At 46.9% G+C, this 25,761-nt stretch overlaps 1 protein-coding gene across 1 annotated transcript; it reads right to left on the bottom strand.

Moving 5' to 3' along the window:
- Positions 1-909: 909 nt before the first annotated feature.
- On the bottom strand, positions 910-24,126 carry LOC119383750 (uncharacterized). The gene is made up of 8 exons (XM_037652051.2): positions 23,976-24,126; positions 20,498-20,707; positions 18,273-18,347; positions 16,964-17,002; positions 11,908-11,991; positions 9,691-9,790; positions 8,475-8,580; positions 910-1,755 (listed from the first exon to the last, which is right to left on the bottom strand). The coding sequence occupies exons 1-8, from the start codon at positions 24,057-24,059 to the stop codon at positions 1,536-1,538; spliced, it is 918 nt and encodes a 305-aa protein (XP_037507979.1). The 5' UTR covers positions 24,060-24,126; the 3' UTR covers positions 910-1,535.
- Between the last annotated feature and the right edge of the window lie 1,635 nt (positions 24,127-25,761).

Genomic DNA, 25,761 nt, shown 5'->3' with positions numbered 1-25,761 from the left:
GTTAGCATACCAACGATGGGAATAGGCGCGGTCACGAAAGTGTTAACGGGGCCCTGCAACACTTTTCAAAGTAATCATTGAATGACCGCATTAAAGGCGTTTATTGCCTCATGTATACTGCCGCAAGAATTTTAGAATCCCTCAAGAACGAGCTGATTTACAGGGATTTGACGCACGCTTTAAGCGCTTTCTCTCTCCTCTCGTATTAACGAGCGCCCTGAAAGTCATGCAGTTGCCGAAGGGGGTGGGGGTATGACAAGGCAGAAAGAAGGTGCGTCCGTTAGTCAGCGCGCGTCATGACTTTGAGCGCTTTTTTTTTTCTTGGGAAGTGCGGCTCACTCTACAGTGAGATTCCGAGCGCACGAGCGGGCACGTGGCGACATCCCACGGCGGCCGCGGTAACTGTGCAGCTCACGAAGCTCAAATCAGACTATGGACGTGCACCTTGGTTTCATGGCATAGTCATTTGGGTTTATGGCATCATTTGTCGAGAGAAGAGCCAACGATTTCTAGCTGATTGAGAATTAATTGTAAATTCCAGCCCGCGTGCTGCACTACATGTTTGGCTCACATGTTCACAGGAGCCTCGAGTACCGGACGGAAGAGTTTTCTGACCATGCTCAAAAAGTGTTCCACGGCCTCTTTAACATACACCACTGCTCCCTATATCTGGCGCTCAGGTTTCTGTTCCACTCACGCAGCGATGCCCTGCAAACCAGCCTGGCGTATAACAGCTACGCTATAAAAAAATCTCTCTCTCTCTCTCTCAGAATTATATTCTAAAAACAAACCATTAGGCCTTGCAGAAGTACAGAAGAGAAGTACAGTTCACTAGAGTACAAGAACTTATTGTAGAGTTAGGATTCAATAAAGCGGTGTCCAAACGTGTGAGAAGTGAAGGTAATAACAGGTTTTGGAAAGAATTTTATTTCTTGACTGTTGTTAAAACTTAAGTAAAAGAAACGTCAGAAGCGAGCGAACGAAATATACTTGTGCCAGCATTTGTTCATTTTGAAGCATTTAGGTTAGCTTCGCAATGTTTTTAAATAGTTCGAAACAACGGTTGTTATAGCAAAATGCGCGATAAATCGCACAAATATAGTTGCTAAAAGAAGACACGCACACACGAATAATAGCCTATATAAAGAGCGACGAAGTTAACCAATGCGATAGTTTAGGCATTTTGGTAATTCATTTCAACTACGACTTCAGAAACGCGCAGTTAAATTAACATTAACTTGATTCCAACTTGTAAAAAATGCAGCAAGGTGACACGCATTGAAGGTGTGTAGACTCTGGTGCGTACTTTTGGAAAGCATGCATCCGCATTTTTTGTAGCCAATAGCCGCAACAATTCAGTTAGTACAAATGTCCGACCTTGGCAACACCACTTGATCTCACGTGTGAAATAGCAGACGAGTTACGAGTAGAGATTAGAGGGCCTGCACTGCTGTCCTGCATTACAGTTTTAAGCATCTTGGATGCGTTGCAGGCTTTCATGCAAATGAAGTTGCCATTGTCGTCGCGATGGTTGTCTATTCGACGTTGGCGTAGTGGCTGAAGTCGGGAAGGGACAGCGTGCCCCCTTCGCCTTGCGTATCTCGCTGGAACGCAGCGCCGGCGGTGGCCCTGGTGGAGGCGTCGGACTGTGCCTCGGTGATGACGATCTTGATCGGAGGGCGGATTCTCTCCGGCGGCGACCTGACGGCGCCGAACCGGAGCTTCGTCCGTGGCGTGGTCGCGGCAGCGGTTTCCCTGCAAGAGAATATGGCGATGGAGGCATCGGTTTTGTAGCGAAAGATAAACCAGGTGCGCTTGCCCGTGCAAAACAAAACAAAAATGGTGGTACGTGCATCCCCGCGCACTGTAGGAATCCGCATTACGCGAAACATTATGCCACCACAATCAGGTTTCAGGTGAAGCGGTAACAGATGAGCCATGTTCATAGGTACAAACGCGCACAAGTATAACAAGAAACCATGAAGTCGCTGTCCTGTGTCTTCTCGGTTTCCTGTTACTTCTGCGCTGTTATATACCTATACGAACTATGCATCCCCACTAGCCTTCACAGCAAATGTTACTGAAGGTGAAACACGAGTTTCCGTACGAAGAACAATCTTGTGTCTGACGCAAGCGTGCAAGACTACGATAAGGACAATCATGTGACGCCGATACCACGATCTTTACACATAGCCCTTCGTCGCGAACCGTGCCATTCCGAGCATCGGGTTCTACATATGTACCAAAGAGCACTGGCGTAACTGGTGCGTGTGTGTGCGTGTGTGTGTGTGTGGGGGGGGGGGGGGGAGTGTTCGAACCCTTCCCAGAAATTTTTCAATTTTGCATATGTATATATACACGCACACGTACAAACGCACGCACGAACATACACCAAGGTATGTGTGGCCCCCCCACCCCTTCCCAAAAAATTTTCTGGCTACGCTTCTGGTAAAGAGCACAGGAAGAGCGAAAGCGAGGGAAATACCACTGTGACGTCGTCAGCTACTATGTGCCTTACAGTCGTGCGCATAGGCGTGCGCACAGGGGGGGGGGGGCGGCCGCCCCCCTGATAACCTAAGAGGGGGGGGGCGCAAAATCTGCCCCATACATTGACCCGCTATAGTCACCTAAGAGTGGGGGGAGCCGCAAAACCTGTTGGTACATTGACTTACAAGGGGGGGGTGGGCTGCTTCGAACCTTCCCCCCCCCCTCGCTGATGGGGAACCCTGCGCACGCCTATGGTCGTGCGTATGAATGTCTGTATTCGACGGACAAGTGAATCACCCAGCGTCAACTGGATGACCCATGTCCAGGTAAGAACGAGCACGACAGACAGTTTTCGTTGTTTAATATGGGCCTTGCTGGCAATCAACAGCTTTTACTTTTCACACAGTGATAATTCCTTAGCTCATTCGCCCTCTATGCGTCGCTTTCACGCTCAAGTGGAGCTCGCCCGCAGCCTCGAACGGCCGCCGCTTCGGTTTGTCTACTCAAGTTTGCCAAGCGGCTGGTCACAAGACAAATCTTTCCGCACCATGAAACCTGGCTGCGCACCTTTAGGACGGCTGCTTCGCGATGATATCTCGTACAGTTATTTTGAACTACTTGTACCCGATTTGAAGCACGATTAATGGCGCGGCCGCTATGTTGAATTGGTCACATTTGACGCATTATCACTTGTTAACAACTGAACTAAGGAAACATTTTTTTTTGCGGAATTGTAGACAACGTCCTTAACTTCAATCAGAAAGATTTAAAAGAAAATTAAGAGTTTTTTTTTGTTAAACCAGACACGTTTCAGTACAGTTTTGAAGCAGAACGGTGCGTGCGAAGTATGGTATGATGAACTTTATTCGGGTCCTGACGATCAACCCTAAGTTGACGCAGGCGGCTCCCACGTTGGGACACTAAGGTTTAACCTTACCGCCATATTGTGGGTCTTCTGAACGGGCTGTGCTTGATCTGAAAGATCTCCACTGTGAAGGACTCTTTGCCACCACTTTCTTTCCTTGTCGCAATCTGTGAAAGCCAAAGGACACTACCAAAGCATGTGATCCAGAGTAATGATGCCATTGCACTTCTCGCAATTGATTTGTAACTGTCGTTCTGGGTATATCTTGCTAACAAAGTTTGGATTCGGGTAAGTGCCTGTCTGTAACAATCTCAGAGTCACCGCTTGAGCTCTATTGAGCTTAGCGTGTTGCACTGGGAATTCTCTTCTGTTCATATAATAATGCTTCGTCACTTCATTATATGTGAGTAATCGGTCCTTGTTCTCCTCCTGCATATTATCGGGATCCTGGTCCCGTAGTGCACGGATAGTAAGTCCTCGTGCAGCTGCGTTAGCCACCTCGTTTAAATTCTTCCGAGATAGATCGACAGTCCCCATATGTGCAGGAAACTAGCGGATTTCGATCTCTTGGTTGTCCATCGCACCAATCAGTTGGGCAGCACTTTTGGTTACAAAGCCTTTTGTAAAGTGTCTAATAGCCATCTTAGAGTCACTGTAAATTCGCGTCCACTTATTATTCCTTAAAGCCAATATTGCCACTTCTTCCGCGACTGTCGCATCTTCAGTCATGATTGTAATAGCATCCCGAGTGAGTCCATCTGAATCTACTACTACTGCCGTAAAGGCCTTCTTTCCTCTTACCCATGCAGCATCTACAAAAGCCGAATGTTGTCTGTCCTGTTCTATCTCCTGCAGGAGAGCTTTGCCCCCTTGGATTTCTTTTCTGGTTGTGAACTGGGTGCATATTTCTAGGGAAAGGGGTTGTCTTAATTAGCTCTCTTATGCTATCTTTCAGCTCTACTGTGTCGTCACCTGAATCTCTGGATTCGGTTGGATACCACCCTATCTGTTCAAGTATTGCTCTACCTGGCCTTGTTCCATAGAGCCTCTCTCTGTGGGCAATTTACTGAGCTTCAGTTATCTCGGCTATTGTGTTGTGGAGCCCAAGTTTCATTAATTTATCATCTGGTGTACCAATCGGCAATCCCACTGTTGTTTTGACAAGCCTTTTAATTAATCGGTTCAACTTGTTTATTTCCGTCTGTGTCCATCTAAGCATACCAACTACATAGGAGAAGTGACACAAGGCGAAAGCGTGGACCAGTCTCATGGCGCTGTCCTCTCCCAACCCTCTGTGTCTGTTAGTAATTCTCCTGAGGAGTCTTATTACCTCCTCAGTCTTGCTAGAGATATGTAGTATTGTTCTTCCATTTGTCCCGTTTGCACCCAGGAATAACCCTAAGACTCTAATGGAATAGACTTGCTTAATGGATTTGCCAGCCTTTGTCGTTAGTACTAACCTGGGTTCTTCTTCAGGAACATATCCCCGCGGTTTTCTACCCCTTCTCCTGTTATTGAGTACAAGGAGTTCAGACTTGTCAGCAGAGCATTTGAGTCCCATGTCGTCTAAAATGAACTCTACCTCATAAATGCTCTCCTGAAGCCTGCTTTCCGCCTGTCCCATACTTCCTTCAGCGCTCCATATAGTCACATCGTCCGCATAAATTGTGGAGTGCCATCTATCATTTTTAATCCTTTTGCCGCTTTTGACATGGCCAGGTTGAAAAGCATAGGTGACAAGACCGACCCTTGTGATGTTCCTCTGTCACCCAGATACAACTTCTTTGATTTAATATCCCCGAATCTAAGGTGTGCTGAGCGATCACTAAGAAAGGTTTTTTAGTGCACGAATTTTTTTTATTCGCGTGAGTTTGCCCTGCGGCATGAATACACGTTACACAAAATGGTGCAGCTGTCCATGAAGTCCAGGAGGGACCTGTGATTCGGACCGTATATCCATCGCTGCAGGTCCGGTGGCCTGGTGTGCTGAAGTCCTGCACGCCGCAGATGGCGTCGACGAGCCGCTTGTAGCCCAGGGCATGTCCATAAGAGGTGGTTCAGGTCTGCGTCCCGCACCGGCGCAGGACAAAATGGGCAGCTTGAAGTTGTGTCGGTGTAGCCCCACTTAGCGCGGATTGAAGGTGTCACAGCCGCACTCACGCGAACTCTTCGGAGCGATACCTCCTCTTGACGAGTAAGTCCACTCGGGAGGTCATGACCACGCGGAGGTATGAGAGCTCGCGTGGTGCGCCGAAGATTTTCTTTGTGAATGTCCACAGTGTCAGAAGGTGGCAGCCGGAGCAGAGGTAAAGGGTACATGATGGTTACAGGATGGGATGCGGCATCTGCCGCGGCATGAGCCATAACACTAGACCGGCGAATCCAACATACTCGAACAGAGCATGGATAAGCTGCAGCACAACGATGAAATTGCACTGCTACACCCACAGAAAGGTCTACGCGACGGAGTGCGCGCACCGCTTGCGTCGAGTCCGTGTAAAGGATCACACTTGATGGTTGTTGCATCTCGACGAGCGGTTGAAGTGCGGCAAGACCATCGCAGAGGGCAACTAACTCGGCTAGTACGGATGTAATGGGGGTGTCTAATGCATAAGAGCAGGTCTGGTTGGCATGTGGGTGAGATGGGCACACTAAGGAAGTGTGCAGTATAGAAGATGTCAACCCGGCGTCCACATATGCTCTTAGTGCCTGAGGAGCCAAAGATAAAGGGCCGAGCGGTGTGCACTTTGAAATAGAGTTCACTTCGTGACGGATACATCCAAGCGGCTTGTTGGTGGTCACTTGGCAATGATCCCACGGTTGTACTGACAACGTAGGTTCGTCAACCAAAGGGGCTTTAGGGTTCATGTAATTCGCTAAGGCAGCAGCCGCAGGAACATTGCTGTGTTTTATCATCCTTGCCTTGCGTCTTTGGTGAATGAGTTCATCTAGCGTATTGAGCTGTGCTTCTGCCTGGAGTGTCGGAATCGGTGTGAACCTTGGAAGGCCTGTGATCACACGCATGGCTTCACGATTAAGAATTTCCAGTCGCGCCCATTCTGCTTTGTTGAAGTGCTGAAACTGTGCTTGGTACACTAATCGAGGCTGGAATACGGAACATACCAGTTGCCGTGCGATACGAGTTCGTGCTCCGCCACTGCGCTGAGCGATGCGACGAAAAAGATGAAGCATGCTGGAGGCGGTTCTGCGTGCAGACCGAAGCCAGAGTGAGGCCGATCCAGATGCAGAAAATTCTACCCCAAGGACGCAGATTGTAGACGTCTCCGTGAGTTTAAAGAGAAAGCGAAGATATCAGAGTCGATATGTACCGAGCTTTATTAGCGTCAGATTAACTTGCATGCGGCAATACATCGGGAATGGTGACCAGCACCTCAGAAAGTATAGTGCTTATAGTGTTGATAGTTGAAAGCGCGCCGCCAAGGCAACCTTTATCGCTATATGTCCTGTTCGTGCCTTATATGCTCCGTGATGAATTATCATATAAGTGGCACGTACAAGACACAAACAAACTTATTATTCTTATTTTAGCAACGTGCAGAGCACCGGGCAACGGGCTTAGCGGAATAGCGTGCTTAGCGGAATAGCGGGATCAAGATTACACCTGTGCACCGGTCAGAAATTGCCGGTGGCGGCGCGTCACCGGCGCGGTGTTGTACGGATCGGCGGCGGCGAGGCGCGGAACAGGGGGCGGGGTAGATTAGAGAGTGGGGGGGGGGGGGGGGGAGAGAAAGCAGTTCTTTGAATTTAGAAAAAATCAGCTTCGCCGAAAGGCCGAAGCTGTGAATGCGATAGCCACAAGTCGTAATGTTATACAAAGTATAGGCGCGAGCGCTCGCGACCGCGCCTTCATGGTAAAAGTTCGCAGTTGCTGCTCAAGCGATGCAACCCCCCTCCCCCGGCGTCCCTTTATGATCCTTCGCCCAACGACAGACTGGCGGGGCGTTTCATCTCTGCTTGGGCAACAAACGGTGGCGCGCCGCAACTACTGCTCGGCGGCGGCGGCGGCGTCGTGATCACTTTCGATCTTCGGCTGCGGCGCAGAGCGGCAACAGCGAAACAGGCGGCGGCGTCGCACACGTCTAATCGTGATGCGCATGCGCAGTACGCTAAACGACCCGTACCGTTTACCGTACGCACGCTATTTTTCTGATTTAGCGTTACTGTGTTTGCGTGGTTTACTCAGTGCACGTAAAACATGACGGCAGTTTCGGACGCCTGCTTCGAACTGAAGCTGGCGTTGCTGTTGAATGATTTACTTCGCTAGCCGCAAATGAGTATGTGAAATGGCTGCGCTTGCCTTCAGGTAGCTTCGACGACCGAGTCCTACGAATAACTCAGCGGCATTTTTGAGATCGCTTTCCACTTCGAAAGTTTCTAGGCATAACCAGAACATCGGTGTAAACAAACCTGCAACACATAAATTTTCACTTTCGGTGCGTGATCTATATTTATTTATTTTTATTATTACTAAAAAAGCAGTAATATTGCTGCGTACGGGGATACAGGCGATCATTTTCTGTTTTTTTTTCTTTTCATTTTTTTTTACGCATTCATCCTCCGCTGTAGGTGACGCCGCCGTCACAGCTTTGGCACGTAAACGCTACCCCACTATACTAAAACGCGCTGTCAGCAGCGAACTATTTCGTCACGGTAACGCTATTCCCTTAGCCCCAGCTATCACGCTAACGCTGAACTAAAATTGTCTATTAGATGCTGTCACGCCACGCGAAGCATCACATCTTATGTTTCTTTATTCCTTATTGTCCTGCCCGAGCTGCTGTGACTTCTATCAGAAAGGCCTGCCGTTATCAGGAATACAGTTTAATGATTATAGATTCGTCGAGACACGGAATCAATCGCGGTTTGGTGATGCACGGTTGCTAACAACGTATGACGTGCTCAGGGAGAGCGATTTCCGGTGAAGCATGTAATGTTAACCTGTGTTTTTTCAACAGCAGCATCACCAACTCCCGATGCCCGATGTTCCCTTTTGTTTTTACACTTTTGCAAATGCATTTCGTGCGCTAGCCTAAGCGCCATTGCAGAAAACGAAAAAAAAAGCAGGAGCTTATACAACGAAGAGAACTGAAAGTAAACTCACGCTTGTCTCGCAGCCACAGGACCGCTAAACATCGAGCCCGAGTAGTCGAGGTTTCCGCCCCAGGATTGACTTTTTCTAGGAGCCCACGAGCCGATGAATTGGTCCACTGGATAGAGAGAGAATTTTATTTGAAGGCAGAGAGGTCGGCCTGAGCTAGTGCGCTCTAGCCTGCTACTTGGTCCACTGGATAGCAATAGATATATGCTTACGCGGTTGTCTCGACTTTCAAAAGTTTCATCTTGGTCCAGGCAAGATTGATCTTTTGTTGCAACCGGTTACGGTTTTATGTGCGAATACTAAGAATTAAAAAGAAGTGAATGTATAGGCATTGCATGTAAAAAAAAAAAGTTCAACTTGAAAGGGTGATGCACAGCGGCATAAAGCTGTTATGGGTATGAGTCCTGTCACCAGATAAGTAAAATTTGCCGAGTTTTCTCGAATAGATGGTTTTCATTATGTATGATTCCTAGTTCAGATGTTTAATTTTTAGAGAGCCGTCTGTTTTCGAACGTCGATACACATTCAGTTAAGCGGCGCCCGGTGTATGACCAGAGAGAAGGCTTTGCTCTGCGTCATAACGTCACTGTAATGTCAATCACGGCCAATCCACTTTTAAATGCCAACTTCTTTGTAAAATTAAGATGCATCACACGCGTTTTCAAACCTACCATATATACTTTTCAAACGTCATCACTTTAGGTACGAAAAGCGTGATATAAATATCCTGCGACTTTGCAATTGTGTCCTAGGATTCTTTATTTTATCATTATTTTATTCCGAAAGCTTATACCTATCAGTGTGTCAAACATGTGTAAAAATATTTTATTAGTGAAGAAAGTGTAAAATAGAGCAGTCGTAACTGTCTTACAAACTGTGCCCTGACTGCGACTGCGATGATGGATGTCGGCTTATTGTGTCGAAAGAAACTCTAACCGGATCTCGCCATCAGCGCTTGTATTTTTGTGATTAATTTTTGGTATATAAAGTGATGCTAAAAGTGCTGCAAAAAGGAGAAACAAGCACTTTTTAAAATTCTAAAACCGCGGTTTTGCTCTCTTTACTTATATGTAAGCTCTTTAGCAAGCTAAAAAAATTACGTTTTTTTATGTCCATGTATTTTCATAGATGAAATTCGAATGGTCTTGAGTAAACACAACAGACAACGGTGTGCACTGAGGAAGCACTCTGTCGCTTTAAAACAATAAAGACGACATACCTGTTTTCATACGGTACTCTTCGAGATTGTTCGCCCGATCAAGCTTGGCTTGAACTTCAGCTTGCGACTGATCGACACGGTTTACAATAATGGCGATGCACTGAAACGAAAATATTCAAATATTGCAGTAAGGAGATGTTGCTTCAGTGGCCTGGACAAGCCAGCCGACAGAATCTTAATCCACATCCGAAACACACAGTTCGAAACTTCAGCAAAAAGAAAGTTGGGTTCACTGTAACCATTGCTTACCAACTTACTGAAATCGTTGTGTCGTTTGAGAATAGTAACCCCTGAAACTGTGAACCCAGGAAAAACTCCACTGGAATACAGATGCAAAGGGAGCTCCACAAAGCACTTCAAGCTATATTTCCGTGGCTCTGTTTGGATCCCAACCGTGGTAACCTGAAGATCTGCTGTGCTTGATGTGATGTGGTCGAAAAAGGACCGGAAAATCTGTCGCTTATCAATAGCTCGTAGACCATATTCATACTATCAATCAGGTGATAGAGAAATGCGCGGAATACAACCAACCCCTATACATAGCCTTCATAGATTACGAGAAGGCATTTGATTCGGTGGAGACATCAGCAGTCATGCAGGCACTGCGGAATCTGGGCGTCGACGAAGCCTATATAAACATAATGGAAGAAATCTACAGCGGATCCACAGCCACTATAGTCCTCCATAAAGAAAGCGACAGAATCCCAATAAAGAAGGGCGTACGGCAGGGAGACACGATCTCTCCAATGCTATTCACCGCATGTTTACAGGAGGTTTTCAGGGCCCTAGATTGAGAAGAATTAGGAATAAGAGTTAATAGAGAGTATCTCAGTAACCTGCATTCGCTGATGACATTGCATTGATGAGTAACGCGGGAGACGAATTACAGCTCATGATTACTGAACTGGATACGGAAAGTAGAAGAGTAGGTCTGAAAATTAACATGCATAAAACTAAAGTAATGTGGAACAATCTTGGCAGAGAACAGCGCTTTGCGATAGGTGGCGAGACACTGGAAGTTGTAAAGGAGTACGTGTTCTTAGGACAGGTAGTAACCGCGGAGCCGAACCATGAGAGTGAAATAACTAGAAGAATAAGGATGGGATGGGGCTCATTCGGCAAGCATTATCAAATCATGACTTGTAGTCTACCACTATCTCTCAAGAGGAAGGTATATAACAGCTGCATCTTACCGGCACTTACCTACGGAGCAGGAACCTGGAGACTTACAAAGAGGGTTCAACTTAAACTGAGGACGACGCAGCGAGCGATGGAAAGGAAAAATGATAGGTGTAACCTTAAGAGACAGGAAGAGAGCAGAGTGGGTCAGGGAACAAACGGGGGTTAAGGATATCATAGTAGAAAATCAAGAAGAACAAATGGATATGGGCCGGGCACGTAGCACGTCGGCAGGATAACCGGTGGTCATTAAGGGTAACTGACTGGATTCCAAGAGATGGCAAACGCGTGAGGGGGTGACAGAAAATTAGGTGGGTAGATGAGATTAACAAGTTTGCAGGTATAACGTGGCAGCAGAAAGCACAAGACCGGGTTGATTGGCGGAACATGGGAGAGGCCTTTGCCCTGCAGTGGGCGTAGACAGGCTGATGATGATGATTATGATTATGATGATGATGATGATCAATAGTTCAGGTGCACTTCTTCAGATTCGGGAGTAGGGCTCGGCAACTAAATCGTTCCTTCAGAATCTAGGCTAAGACTGCGGATCGCTAGGCAATGCCTTCGCAATTTTTTGCTCTCAAGGGCACAAGTCGGCTATTACGGACGTCGTAGTATAGTTTGCTCCCTATTGGTTTAAATCTCCAGTAATTCTTTTACGTGCAGCCATATAGGACGTAACACTAGCATTTTGAATTCCGCTTCCACGAACACGTGGCTCGAGCGGCCCAGGATTGAGCGTAGCCCCCAAAAATCAGGAGCCGTACGTCATGGCTACGATGCCACCACAAAGTGCGCACGTGGTGTATTGGTCCATGTAATTCTATGCTGAATAAGGAATAACTAACGATTCCAACCAACGTTGCAAAACTGCAATCTTAACGCAACCTCTTCAATTAGCACCAATCGTCGAGTGCGGGCGCACAACGCAGGTTTGACTTCGTACTGCGATTAACGCATGTCAGAAGATATCCAGTCGCACAAACACGTATGTTTCGTGGCAACGCTTGTTCAGTTCATTGATAGTTTCGTGCTCACCTGGGCTACAGTGGATGCCAGAAGCAGGCTTCCTATTGCCGGAATGAGTCTGCTACAGACGAAGATCACATTCTTCAGACAGCCCTTTGAAAGGGGAGAAAAAAAAGATGTCATTGTTAGATGACGTACCCACGCAGAAAATGCTGTGCTTCTTGGGATTCACCGGTATGCGAAACACGTATAACAGTTTATCTGCTTTCTAAACCCCTTTGTCCCAGCGGAGCTAGCAGCTGCGACCGCACGTTAATTCTGCGGCAGTGGCTTCACGTCGTTTTCACGTCTATTCGCGATTCCGTGCGCGCTGATACTCCTTCAACTCCCGCTCTCCTTCCTCCAAGCGCATCGGAGGGGGGTCTCACAGAGCGATATATATATATATATATATATATATATATATATATATATATATATATATATATATGTGTGTGTGTGTGTGTGTGAGTGTGTGTGTGTGTGTGTGTGTGCGTGCGTGAAGTGTTATTCTGGGGTGAAAGTCAGTTTCTTCACAACTCTCGCAGGCCACAAAATTAGGTTGTGTTAGGTACAATCACAGTGTAGTGAAGCCAATTGCCTCTAAAATTGAACGAATGTTTACAAAAGTTACGCAAAGAAATATATAATTCAGAGTCTATTTCGCATGTTTGGTCAATGTGCCGGTCGAATCAACCATTAAAAAGAGGGCAAATACTTTTTCTTATTAAATAACTTGGGGTGTCAAAGGATAACGACATGCGAACTCAAACCAAATGAGTCTAGCTGCAAAGCAGAACATTAGTTCGCTCACTGCACTGAGAACCTCAGGCACGACAATGCTATATTTTATTTTTACACGTACTTGCCTAAAAATGTAGGCAAAATATATGCGTCTTTCGGACTGCAACGGACTCGTAATACACAAATAAAAAAATGAAGATTGACGTTTGACCTAAATAGACGTAGCAGAACCTTCACTGATTGACGAACAGGTAGCCTCACGCACAGGTGCCTCGTTGAAGAGTGTGTTGTGCCGAGAAGCTTAGTCGAACATGGTGGTGATACATGGTGTGCAGCGTCTCGGGCAATTGCATCCAGCAGTACGATGAAACCTGCTTCTTTGTATCTTTTAACACGAAAGTGTTTTATGCCGGGGTCCACCACGGCTCCACTGACATATTTCCGTCACGAATATGACGTTGTGAAATATAAAGACTAATAGACGGCAAAGAAAATACCAGAGAAAAAGTTCCGCCCCCGGGAGTCGAACCTATACGACCCCTCGCTCCGCAGCGCGCGGCGCGAAACGACTCGACCACAGACGGCACGTTCTTCGCCATACTAACGGTGAGCTATTTATGTACACCATTTGCCGGTAGCGGTACTTAGAGATCGGTGGTACATCAGCGTGTTTTCGTTATCACTAGCGAGATGGCGCAAAGGGCTCGGAGGGCGCGCTTTAAAGGTCGTCGCCCCACGCGTTGTGCCTCTACAGGGAGTGGTCGCTCGTACGCGCGCTCTTATCTCTTGATGGCGGTGGTTTGTACGTCTTGTGCTCTCACCGCAAGTTTACGTTGAAGTTACAGGCAGCACGAAGGTCACTTTGCTCACTGCAGCGGTCGCTTTTGCGAAAGGAGCGCGCAGCTCACACACAAATGAGTTACAACTGTGGCACTTAGTTCCCGCTCATCCTGTGTGTTCGTTCCGTGCATCCTTTCTCTTTGAGCAGCGCGTTGCAAGTTTCCAGCTGCTTACAGTTCGTCACGTGACATTACAATTTGTTGCTATAGCATTCATTAATTCCTCCGCCATTGGTGCGTAACAATGCACAACAAACGCTCAACTACGTCTGTGAAGACACGTTTCACTTTCGTATTACTATTGGCGGCGAGATAGAGCAGAGTCGGCACCTAGCGGCGAGCGGACGAAACCGCGCATTGTGGATGGCTCCTTGCGTCGTCTGCTAGCCACACCGTGTTCGCATGTGTGCGTTCTCAGATTACAGCTTATTCCGTTGTGCTAGCACAGTATCAAATGCTTGTACGTATGCCTACACGATATACATAAGCATTTCGCCTTACGAGACTTGTATGCACTCTAATAAGTGAGTACACGCCCGTGTCGGTATGGCGCTAGGTCTAACCATCGTACCGTCCATTCGCCAAAATCATTTCAAAGTGGGTACCGCTTTCTCGTTCAAGCACGTCACATAGTTCATTCGGCGTCGTCCTAAACGAAAAAGAAAGGTACTAAATGTCGAGGTGTGAATGCACAATTTTAGCGACACCATCTCGTGATGTGTTGGTGATTTGGAAATCCTTGTGATAGCGCAAAGCATGAACTAGCGTCTGCAGAGGATGGTAAGCTGTAAAAAAGACCTGAAGCCACGCATTTCTACAGCAATACGCGTATTCATGCAAGCAGAAAAGCAGAGTGCACAAAGTTCTACTTCATCTAATTACGCAGAAATACAGGTTCTCTTTCTTTGTAGCCACTAGAGCAAGAAGTAAATACTTCGATGGCTCAGTCGCGCAACACACTTTATATTGTGGTATAGGCAAAACACACTTTAAGCACGTGCAAATAAAGCAAGAAAAAACATCGAGCACAGGGCAAAAACACGAATGTGACTGAAGGCCAGTACCCCATTAATTCGCAGATGGCACTTCTCTCACAATTAATAGGTACGTTAGGACGGTTGCGCGCATTGATGTGGCAATGGAGGGCACATACATCACCATTAGGCTGCAGTCAACGCGCTTTGCTCGCCAGCAATCGACTCAAACCGCATGGCGAAGCGCCGCTGCGTACATTTGTATACGCGCCGCCGACCGTCTATCCACACAAACGCAGCGACGGTGCTGCCACCTATAGCCCGATCTCGCGGCGAATACCGATTCACATGACAGAGGGATCAGCCATGTTCCTTTTTTTATGATGCCCCATCAACCGAATAATTGCGATTAAATCATTACTCAAAAGATTGGAGAGATATAATTCACCTCTACGAAGCACTACTGTATAACAAAAGTCAACTCCAGTGCTTGTCAAATGGGTGCCGCAGTGCTACAAGTGACCTGCCGAGGTGGGGGGGGGGGGGGGGGCGAGCCTCTCCTAAAAAAGTTGGGGGGGGGGGGGGGGGGGCGGGCTCCCTGACTTTCGCCCTGCACGCGGCCGTCCCATCTTTGCACGGGAGGCTGCGAAGTTCCTAGTTCCTTCTCGCAGCTACTTCCGAGTGTGCGCAAGTATCGGTGCTGCATCACGTCATCATCTTGGCCCCTGCCTACCGATCGCGCTCATTTTGGCTGCTAACGCGTGGAGTGCACGATAGCCACGTGTTTGTCGTTGCTAAAGCATTGCAGAACACCCACTATGTGTCGTTTTACAATTAGCAGAGAACCTCTTTTGCAGGAGTGCAGAAGGGCCTCAGGAATGTTGTTGCATCGAAGCGTAGAAATCTTCCCGTGTTCTTTCTTCTTTTGATGGTAGTAAATTATACAGTTAAACTTCGATATTACGATTTAAATTTAAGGAAATTGTCGATATATCAAAGTATTTCCCTTTTCCCAACTTCATGTCCATAGAACGCCATTTATTTGGAACCTAATAACGGCTGCGGTGCTCCTCAGGGCTACCTTAATAAAGTTCTGTGTCTGTCTGTCTGTCAACATAAAATGAGTGTTTGTCCGTGATTTCAACATAACGAAGTTTCATTGCAGCTCAAGAGAAAGACCGATGCGATAAACAAAGTTCTTCTGGGGCTAGTGATCATAGGGTTGAGTGGCACGCTTTTTTTTTTTTTTTGCGAACACTTCTTCCATATACATTATCACAGTGCGTTGGACCTGAATTCCTTTCGTGTTCCCGCGTGACGTTTGGCCGCTGCGAATAGGACTTCGCCGGTGTAGCATCAAGATGCGGTCGCCGGACTCTAAGGTTCAAGAAAATACATTCTTTTTTTCGCGTAATTGAAAGTAGTTTTTTTTCTGCCGTATTATACAAACAGAGATCCAGCACTTCCCGTACACAAAAATAAAGGTTTAGCGACTATACTTTGCTTAAAAAGTCTAATCCCAATTTAACGAAGTAAATTGCAGATTTTACTGACTTAGTTATATTCAGGTTTAACTGTATTTGCACGCGTTTCTCTTCAACCGATGGTGAAAACAACATGAAAATATAGCTCCATTTAGGGAAGAGATAGGATGGATTCCAGGTTGGAAGAACGTACATTGTGCTAATACGTTTCACTTGTACAATGGATAATTAGGTGCTATGAAACTCTAGAGAAAGGCTAGAAAACTTTAAAACAAAAAGTGAAAACCGAAGGAAATGGTTGATGACGACATGTCACGTCTATATTCGAGTTTCTGAATAAATGTAAAAACACAACATAAAACAGTCGTGATAAGCTTGAGAGATATGCACATTGCGAGCTATTAGTAGCACGTTAAGCTAAAGATTGCAAAATACGAAAATAGCGCATCACATAACGCCGTCTTCGCAATGTCTGCGGGAGGTTATTGTCCAAGAATAAAACGCATTCCTTCCCAATGCTCTAATCTAGACCCAGGTCTAAATTATTTACGTATACGTAATCTAAGCTCACTAAGTGTATGTTTCTCCTAACTTCCTCTGTGTGTCTCTCCTAGAGTCCGCTGTATCTCTTGCGCCCTGTCCTTTATACACAGGCCTCATCAGGCCTACAGTATTTATGAATAAATAATTTAAAATACCAATAGCGATTTAAATACACATGTGATATGCCTGGCCGTTTCATTACAAGCGCATAGTGAATGAGCGCAGCCGATTTTACCCACATCAGATAGGTGAAGCTGATCGCGGAAGGTCCCAAACCTAACCTAACCGAGGTTTGATAAGTGTGGCCTAACCATCCATTGTGTGTGGCGTTGGCTCGGTGCGAAATAACAGGTCGGTTTGATGCGAGCGACTTTCACGGAAATTTATCTTCCTAAGTAATTGAAAGCTGCAACGTAGTCTTCTAATCCGTATGGTCTTATAACATGACGAACAAGAAGAATGTGTTTTTTACAATTGAACGAGAACATGCAAAACGGCTCACTTTGCAGTTGGTCCTTCCTGGCGGAATGTCGTTCTTAACCTGGAAGTTTAAGGAATTACAAAGAAATTGTGTAAGTACCCGTACCGTAGTGTTGTTGAATCAATATGCATATTTTGTTCAAGAAATCTGTGTGTATCTTCTTAAGACACACTGCACAATTTCTCATATCCAGGAAATAGGTATACATATTATTCACAAATCCACTGTGATGGAGTACACTTTGTGCATTATCATACAGTAATTCTATTAAAAGCATTATGCTGTCGCTGCAACTATGCTATGAAGAGATGGGAAGGACACAGTAATCTGGCCTTGCTGCGATTCAGAGCAGTTTCCCTTCCCTCTTCTACTATTGTCGCACGCCCAGCTTTCGAGTGCACCACGTGTTCGACCTCAGCTGTAGACACAACTTCAGCAAACCTCGCAGTTCACACAAATCCGTAAGTTGAAAGCCATAGCTCATCCTTGGTCACTTTCTCTTGCTCCGCGTTGCCTATTTAGCTACGTACTGAACCCTTCGTTCATAGATTGAACTTGTGCCCAGATAATCAAGTAGAGTTCACACTATACAATGACAGCTTCAATCGTACAGCTTCAATGTGCAGCTGTGAGCATATAGCGTGAACACGGGACAGCGTGTCGCACGGCGTTATCGGCGATGTCTATATACATATATACACCACTGTTGCACCGTGACTTACACCAACGCGAGGCTTGGCACATGCGCACAGCGTAAGCGGCGAGACCATCTCTCCATCCCGCACACCACGTCATCCAAGCGCACCTTCGTCGAAGGCGCTCACGGATGGCGTGATGTACGTGATAGTAAAATAAGCACGCCGCACTACGCATGTGCCGAGCCTCCGGTTGGTTTAGGCCAGGCGTCGCTGTAGGCAGGCACGCGCTCGCATGTTCACGCTATAGTGGGCTCAGAGTTGTACGACTCAAGCGCATTTACATGTCCATAAGCCATCTCATAGTACAGCGTCTATTGCGAGCACGCTTCAGAATGCGGCCTCTACGGCTTCTGGTCCCGCGATCTCATTACGTAAAGATTCTTTCATATTAACATCAGCGACAACAAAACGAAATATTACCGATAATAAAAGGCATATCTTGAGCACTGCGACGACTTCGTACCCTTTGTTAGCCATTGAAAAATGCTCATAACAAAAATATAAATAAGGTCAGCACATCAACATGTACGTGCAGTGATCGTGTTCCAAGATGAGCTTCGCGAATTTCCCGGGCTGTTATAAGTACGCGGTTTCTCATATGTAGCCTATCCAGAGAAGATTTTCTAGCTCACCCATATCATTAAGGTGAATCCGGCCGAAGCAACTCCTACTTGAGCCAAAATTAGGACGCCCGCAACGACATCCAGCTGAAAAGAAAAGAACGTTTTACATTTAAAGACGGAATTTCGCGTCACATTAAAACGATCGAATTACCTTATATGGCGGGCCAATAGCACAGCACAATAGGTTAAATAACACAGCGTTCACTTTCTTTTTTCACAAGTGCGCATTGTTGACAGTTGAGAAGATAAATATTCTACATATATATTGTCGGTGTCGTCCATATGACTATGAGAAAATATGTCGCAGCATTGACTCTCGGTAGAATACAATTTGGCTTTTTAAAGGCTGCAGCTATATAGGAACGCCCGACGGATCATTTCAATATTTTGGAGCTGTAGCTTAAACGGGGCAGCAAGCATCATAAAATTACACCATCTCCCGCTAAAGGGGACCATGAGGCGATGCGAAGCCGGAGCACTTACACGATCGCGTTCCGTTGGCGTTCGTTGGACATGCTACCGACCTCGCGTCGTGGAACGCGAAGAGGGACGCTACGCGCGTCGTATCTTCCATCTAGCCTGGCCGTTAATTCTCACAGGGCGAGCGGGGAACGCGGTCGACAGGCGGGCGAGAGGGGGGCAGCGTGGGAGAGGAGAGAGAAGCGGAGGGGACGCGCATGCGCTCGAGCTCATCGCGGCGTTGCGCAGGAGAGAATTTCGGCATGTCTAGCCCGCGTTTCAGAGGAAGAGTGGAAAGGGGAGGGGAGAGGGAAAGTGGAGAGGAGGTGTGTGGAGAGGATATGCGCATGCGCAGTAAGGGTGGTCACGCCGCACACCACCACCACCGGATTGAGCTTCGCCTTAAGATACTTCGCATCTAAAAGGACACACGTCCGACGAACCGCATACGTTCTGGTGTGTTTCACTTAAGAAACATCGATGATGAGAATGTGGGACTGCTAAATGCGCGCTTCCTATACGCGTTAACGTTTTCGCTGTGTGTGTTGCAGTCGAGCAGGTCTGAGTGAACGCAGCCGGCGCATGTCAACGTGCCTATCAGTGACGCGACAGCTGCCGCATCTGCTTAGCAATGACGCGCGCTTTTAGAGACAAAAAAAGAAAAGAGCGTTCCACTCTATGTCTCTCTCAAAGCGTTATGAGAACATCATCTTTGCAAACAGATCATTGATCCAATTACGATCCGCTGCCGATCAAGTCGAATGATCATTACAAAATTCTTTACGTTGCAAACACCCTTAACATGTTTCGCTATTCCAAGCTTGTCGAAGTCAAAATAGCAAGTAACCAGTTAACGTGAACTCTTGCTAAGCCAAAGCGGCGAAGCGCAACTTCAGTGCACCGTTAACTGCGCAGACGAACTTTCGTTCGCATACAGGTTCGATTGAGTCTTAATTCTTTGTCGCTCACAAGTAATTCCTTCTTGATTCCTCTTCTGGAGGGTGCACTCTAATCATAAAGCAATGCACGCCTAATAAACATATGGTAATTTGTACCTCGTGTATGCGTTGTCGTTATGAGGCGTCGTATACTTTAGCATGCAATTAGATTCATACTTGGCATGCTCTAGGCGCGTATGATCAACAGCTGTACACGCATTCTAACCACTTTTCTCTGAAATAAGCATGAAGCTTTGTGGTTATACGGCTCTGAAGAAGAGTTTTCTCATAGAACTGCCGCATACTTGAGACCAAATAGAAATGTCTGATGTGCCGGGAAAAAAGAAAATATTGGGACATCAGTTGCGCAGGTTTATAAGAAGTGGTTTTGCGTGACTCTGAAGTATGTCTTAACATTTATTTTGAGCGCTCATAGCCACCGGAAGCCTATTTCCGCTGCGGCTGCAAGGCAGCGAGAGAAGGAAGGCAAGGCCTGGAAACGCTTGTTCAAAGGCTTGAGATGTTTTGAGGGGCAATTACTTTGCAATGATAAATTTCTGAAGAAGTTTTTAAGGATTTCTGTTCAAATAAAGAAGCGTAGCACACGTCGGTATGTGGTGGCCACCTGCTATTGCATATTGGTGTTTCTCTTTCCTCTCGTAGTGTCTTGCAGGTGTGTTTTGAAACAGTGTCACGTTGCTGTAGCGATTAAGAATACAGAAACCATTCGTTAGACCGCCCGAAATTTTGATGACACATGGTGTTTTATCGAAAATAAATCATGAAAATAGGCGTTTTTCTCAAATAGTCAAGGCTTTCAGCAAGTGCTACGCTTACCGCCAGATGAGGCCTCCTCGCCAGCAGCGCATCCACGCAACCAAGTACGGCTGCCAAGGCACACGCGGAGCCAAGCACGATGGTGGCGACGGCCAGCGCCGCAAGGTGTCGCTGGTGTTCATAGAGCCCCCAGCGCTGGCTCTCCACGCTGAGCACGTTGAGCCTGGTCAGCGACGCATAGCCGAGTACGGCGACAACCAGGCCGTTGCACTGCACTCACGTGTGGCAAAAGGGCAAAGGCATGGTTTTACTGCAGTCTGTCCGCCATGGACACATTATGTCACTAAAAGATGGCTAATATGCACAGATGGCTAGACTTCAATGCTGAATGCAGGCGTAAATCATAAAACAAAATAACTGAATCAAAATGCATGGCGAGGGTGTCGTTAATATTAGATTAATATACCGAAGTCACTTCATAACCACTTTAGAACATACGTCCTTTCGGTTCGGCATTTGTATGGCTATTCACTAAGAACGCAGCACATTAAAACGTCGCAAAAGAACACCAGAAAGCATGCAAACTCGAATCGTGCACACGCACGAACATATTGAAAGATAGTCAGGTGATAAAAACAGGCATGGGGCATATAACCAGGCCAAAAGATGAGTAAGGTTCACATTAATCTCTCAAACACATGCACACACTGTCTTCACCGTTTCCTTTTTCACAAGAGGACAGCAGAAAAGTGCGTCTCAGGAAACACAGCGGCCTCTCTGTTACTCCGTATATCGAACACGCACGAAGCCACTGCGCCAGTTTGTCTTCTGCAAACGAGCTGTCATGTAATTTAGCTAAAGCTGCAGTGACCGCAAGGCCGTATAACTTAAAGTTATTTGCAGGCCCCGCACCATGCAATGGTAGTTATAAAATCACTCGTATGGCATGGTCAACCAACACAATCCCAGATCAAAGCGTGAAAGGTGCAGGAAGTGTGGCCAGCTCTACAATGACGCTCGTTGTTAAAGTAATGTGCCTTAGCGGAAATTGCCTTCTGGGCCGACAAACTGCTCCAAGTTTTTTTATCGCTAGTGGGCGGATTGCGCGTCAAAAGAACGAATATTTGTTCGTATAATATCCGACTAGAAAACAACGCTTTAAGTGCAGCTTGAACAGCGCTATAGCTACGTCTTCTTGGCCCACAAAATCTTGGATTTTGCGAGTTCATAGCATTATCAAGCAAGGAAAACGGTTACCCCTTCGTTTACATCTGCGATACAAAATTTGCATAACGCATGGAAATGAGTAGATTGCCCAATGAATGGCACAGGGTTAATTTTTATCAGCTTTTGTCGTTGAATTGCGAAGAGACAGCAAAAATTGTTACAAACATACTCTCTTTCGCGTTATTAATCGCCGGGACCTTACAGCAACATCATTGTCAAACCACTATCTTTTTTACACCAGAAAGATTACAGCCACCACTATACCTTGGCGATAACCACAGATTACAGAAACCTCATTTGCGCACTGAAGGAAAACCCTTGGTAAGAAGTCGATAGAAACGTTCAGGACTTTTTCTTTGTCTCTGAACAATAAGTGACATACGTCTTGCTTGCGTTTTTTTTTAACTGAGCGCTTGCCACTTGCCTCTCCAAAATGCATCGTTACGCCAATAGCGCGCCGCTTGTGACCTAAAATTACCGGACGCGTGACGTTAAAAGAAAGATACGAAGATATATCATTATTAACAAGGCGCTGAGCTGGGCAGGTTGGTGCACTGTAAGAACGGGTAAAACACCAGCGGAAAACACGAAGGAGAAGAAACAGACGGGACTAGCTGGCACTGACAACTGAATGAAATGTATGTACACTTGATGGACTCGCCCCGCAGTTTTCGTCTTATCTTTGGTGTTTTCCGATGGTGTTTTATCCGTTTGTATAGATCATTATTGTTCGGGGCAAAAAGACGCCCAAAAAGGTGCAGCTGTTTTCAGGTGAACCCGGTGCGAATCTCGGGGAACTGCCTTGTGGTATCGCCCTGCGTGGCAAATCGTTATCACACTGTCTAAGCAACCACAAGCGTTCACTGGGGCAGAGACAGGTCTCACCTGAACAAATAGTGACATGCCACTGTGGCGCATATGCGTCCTTACGTTGCAAAACGAAAAGGCAAGTGCGCATTTCTTTTTGACTGCTGAATGCGCATTGGGCCATCAATAGTGCAGGTTTAAGCGAAGTAGAGCCGCTAGGACAGTCGTACAGAGGAGCAATCAGATGTGAAAAATAACACTTAGCCATATGTTATCCTTGCTCAAGAAAGGCAAATCGTGAATGAGTAGCACGATGCTTTCAACGTGGCGGCGCATGCAAATGGAAACCAGATAAAAGGGGCCCGCGTTCATAATCTTTTCACTCGTGTTAGTAATCCTTGCCTCCGACCGGCCACATTCGTTCGCGTGAGAGTTATCGTAACTACGGCTACTGATGAACTGTTTACTTGTCGGCCTTCATGCTTCGACGTTATGACAACCACTGTGGCGGAATAGCTGACCAGTGACCGGTTTGATTAGAATAACAGAGAGCTGAGCTAGTTGGTAAGTATTCATTCTAAAAAGACAGGGCGTGCAAACACGGACACAAGAAACACAGACGCACGGTTTGACGTTCGTTGTGGCGGACCCCAAGTGTTTGCGACGTACCATCGCTGGAATTTCCACGTAGACGGGAATCGAACCCACGACCTAGTGAAATAAATGTCTATTTCTGAGCCACAAAGATAATATGTTTGGAGCTGTGTGCGGAGTGCCTTCTTTGACGTGTTGTGTACTGCAGAAAATACGCCCAGTGGTGTGTCGATAGCGAGGTCAAGCTTACCGTTCGAAGAAACCCGTCGCTATAATTAGAAACTGGTCAAATACCTATTTGAACTGGACGGTTGGCATGCATTTCGACGCCTTGCATTTCGACGCATTTAGCTGTATGCATTTAGTCTGGCAAGCTCTCACTCGTCGCACTGATCACTGCCCACGTCAAGATGTGCTGGTGCGATTGACTGCGCGTCCCCCAGAGGGAAATTCTTGCTTTCAAGTTTCCACATCTGCTCAACCGTCGCAAACTATCGTATTCCGAACAATATCGAACATAGGCACCTCCGTACCAGTTTTACCCGCGAAACGGGCCACCTCGACAAATGCCGGATTGCCTGCGTAATGCTGCATCAGTCGCCTGTACTGAGTTTAAGCAATAAGAGTGAAATCGTCACAGGCGTCGGATGTCTTTCTACTAAACCATGTTCAGACACAAATAACGGCACGCCCATCACTGCTTCATTAGCTGCTCACCGCGAAGAGCCGTTGTAAATAATATTCTATTATGCTATCTATTCTATACTCATATCTAGTATTACACACTGCAGGTTTTTTTACCAGCTCCGTCATCCAGATACGGTTTAAGTAACAGCATATCAAAAGGCGCAGATGCTCCCCTATCCTTTTTCAGCGCCGGCAGTCACAAGATAGGATAAGTGCAACTTACGAGGCACATGATGTAAGCAAACAACTTCAGGTACCGGCACCTCTTCATGATGCACTCGGTGAATGCCTTCGCCAGGGCTGGCATTACCGTCGTTGGCAGTAATGATTGGACTTGTGTCTCACAGAAGCAATCTTTTTTCCACCACAAGAAAACTAAAAGAGCACGAGAAGCTTTGACTTTCAGAAGCAGCTGGGCGTGCCTCGTTCCGCTGACACCTTCGCTGCCTTGGGGGACAAATGCCGCGCTGAATTCGCCGCCAGGTGACAAGTTCTGCGATGGAAGTAAGCAGGAAATGTTCCGGGATGGTTGTTCCGGAAGCCGCGCTTAACGAGCGAGTCTATTTATTATCACGATTCTTACAGGTTTATTGGACGCCGTTTGTACTGCTTTGTTTGTGCAACGCAAAATTGATTCAGCCATTCCCTTTAGTTATCACAGAAAATGATGGGGGTTTTGATGTGCGCGTTGCTAGCTTTTGAATAAAAGGGCGAGAAGCAGCGCTGACAGACAGTGTAGTAGTTTGAGCTAGCTTGTAAGTCATGCTGGCAAAATGTGCGGCGCTGACCAAAAAACCCGATGAGGCAGTAGTAGCTCTTTGTCGTACAATACGTTTATTTTTTTTAAAACCCACTTTCCCAGGGCATGGTCGGGGAGCGCCGCCACGTGGATGTGAATTGTCACATCAAAGGTTCGTGAACGAGAAGGCCCGATTGAGTAGAACGCAAGCTAAAGTTAAAGGTGTTTACTTACTGCGGAATTAAGGCTTGCATTGGCTTACACCACTTGCATGGCTAAGGAAGGAATAGGAGAGAAAGGAAAGGCAGGGATGTTAACCAGTCTAGAAAGGCCGGTATGCTACCCTACACTGGGGGAAGGGATGAGGGAGATATAAAGATAGAGAAAGGGAGAGAGAGAGAAGGAGAGCACGCACGCACAAAAAGTGACACACATCTCACAGTAATGCTAACGTGGTTAGTCCAAAACCGCTGGTGCAAGTCTGATGCCTTTAAGATGAGCATTGCCTTCGTCGCCTTCACCCGCGATGACCTCTCAGGAGGACATTCCAGAATGGTTTCTACCGTCATCGGTCTGGGATCTATGCGAGCAAGAGCGACTGCGAGTGATTTCCGCTGCGAATTGTAGCGAGGACAGTCGCAGAAGTTGTGCTGCAGTGTCTCCTCGCTACCACAAATGTCACAAAACGGGTTGTCAGCCATTTCGATTCGAAAGGAGAATGACTTTGTGAAAGCCACTCTTAGCCATAAACGGCAAAGCAGAGTGGCATCATTTCGGCGTAGTTAGGGTGGCTAGCCACCCTAACGTAGTCTTGTAGGTGTCTGAAGACGTAAAGTGGTCGGGCAGTGGCGGTGGTGATTGTACAGTCTGCTTGCTGTATTACAAGTGGAGCTAAAGTTATACGTACGGGTATACGCATTGTCGGTCACTACGCAACGGCAGACATTGGCAAACTAAAATACTTTCTTTTTTGTAGCGTTAGCTACATTGGCCTAGCCGAGCCAGTTTCGCGTGGATCCTCAAGAGCCGTGCTGCGCATGCGCGAGGATCAGTGATGTCACGCACCGGAGCCGGCACCTCCCGCGCACTCCGCCGCTGCCGCGCGCGACTCGCCGCCGCCGGTCTGCACTTTCTATAGGAGTGACGTCGTAGCCTTGGCAGACGCATTGGCGCCTGCGCGCGCGCAGCTATTCGCCTTCGATGTGCAGCCGCCGTCTGACATTGCGCTGGAGCCGTTTGATAGCGCCTCTGACTGGCGTTTGCCAGTGTA

Source organism: Rhipicephalus sanguineus, chromosome 2 (genome assembly GCF_013339695.2).
Source record: "Rhipicephalus sanguineus isolate Rsan-2018 chromosome 2, BIME_Rsan_1.4, whole genome shotgun sequence".
NCBI lineage: Eukaryota > Metazoa > Arthropoda > Arachnida > Ixodida > Ixodidae > Rhipicephalus > Rhipicephalus sanguineus.
The sequence above is the reverse complement of the archived record's forward strand: the minus strand, read 5'-3'. Positions and strand labels throughout refer to the sequence as shown.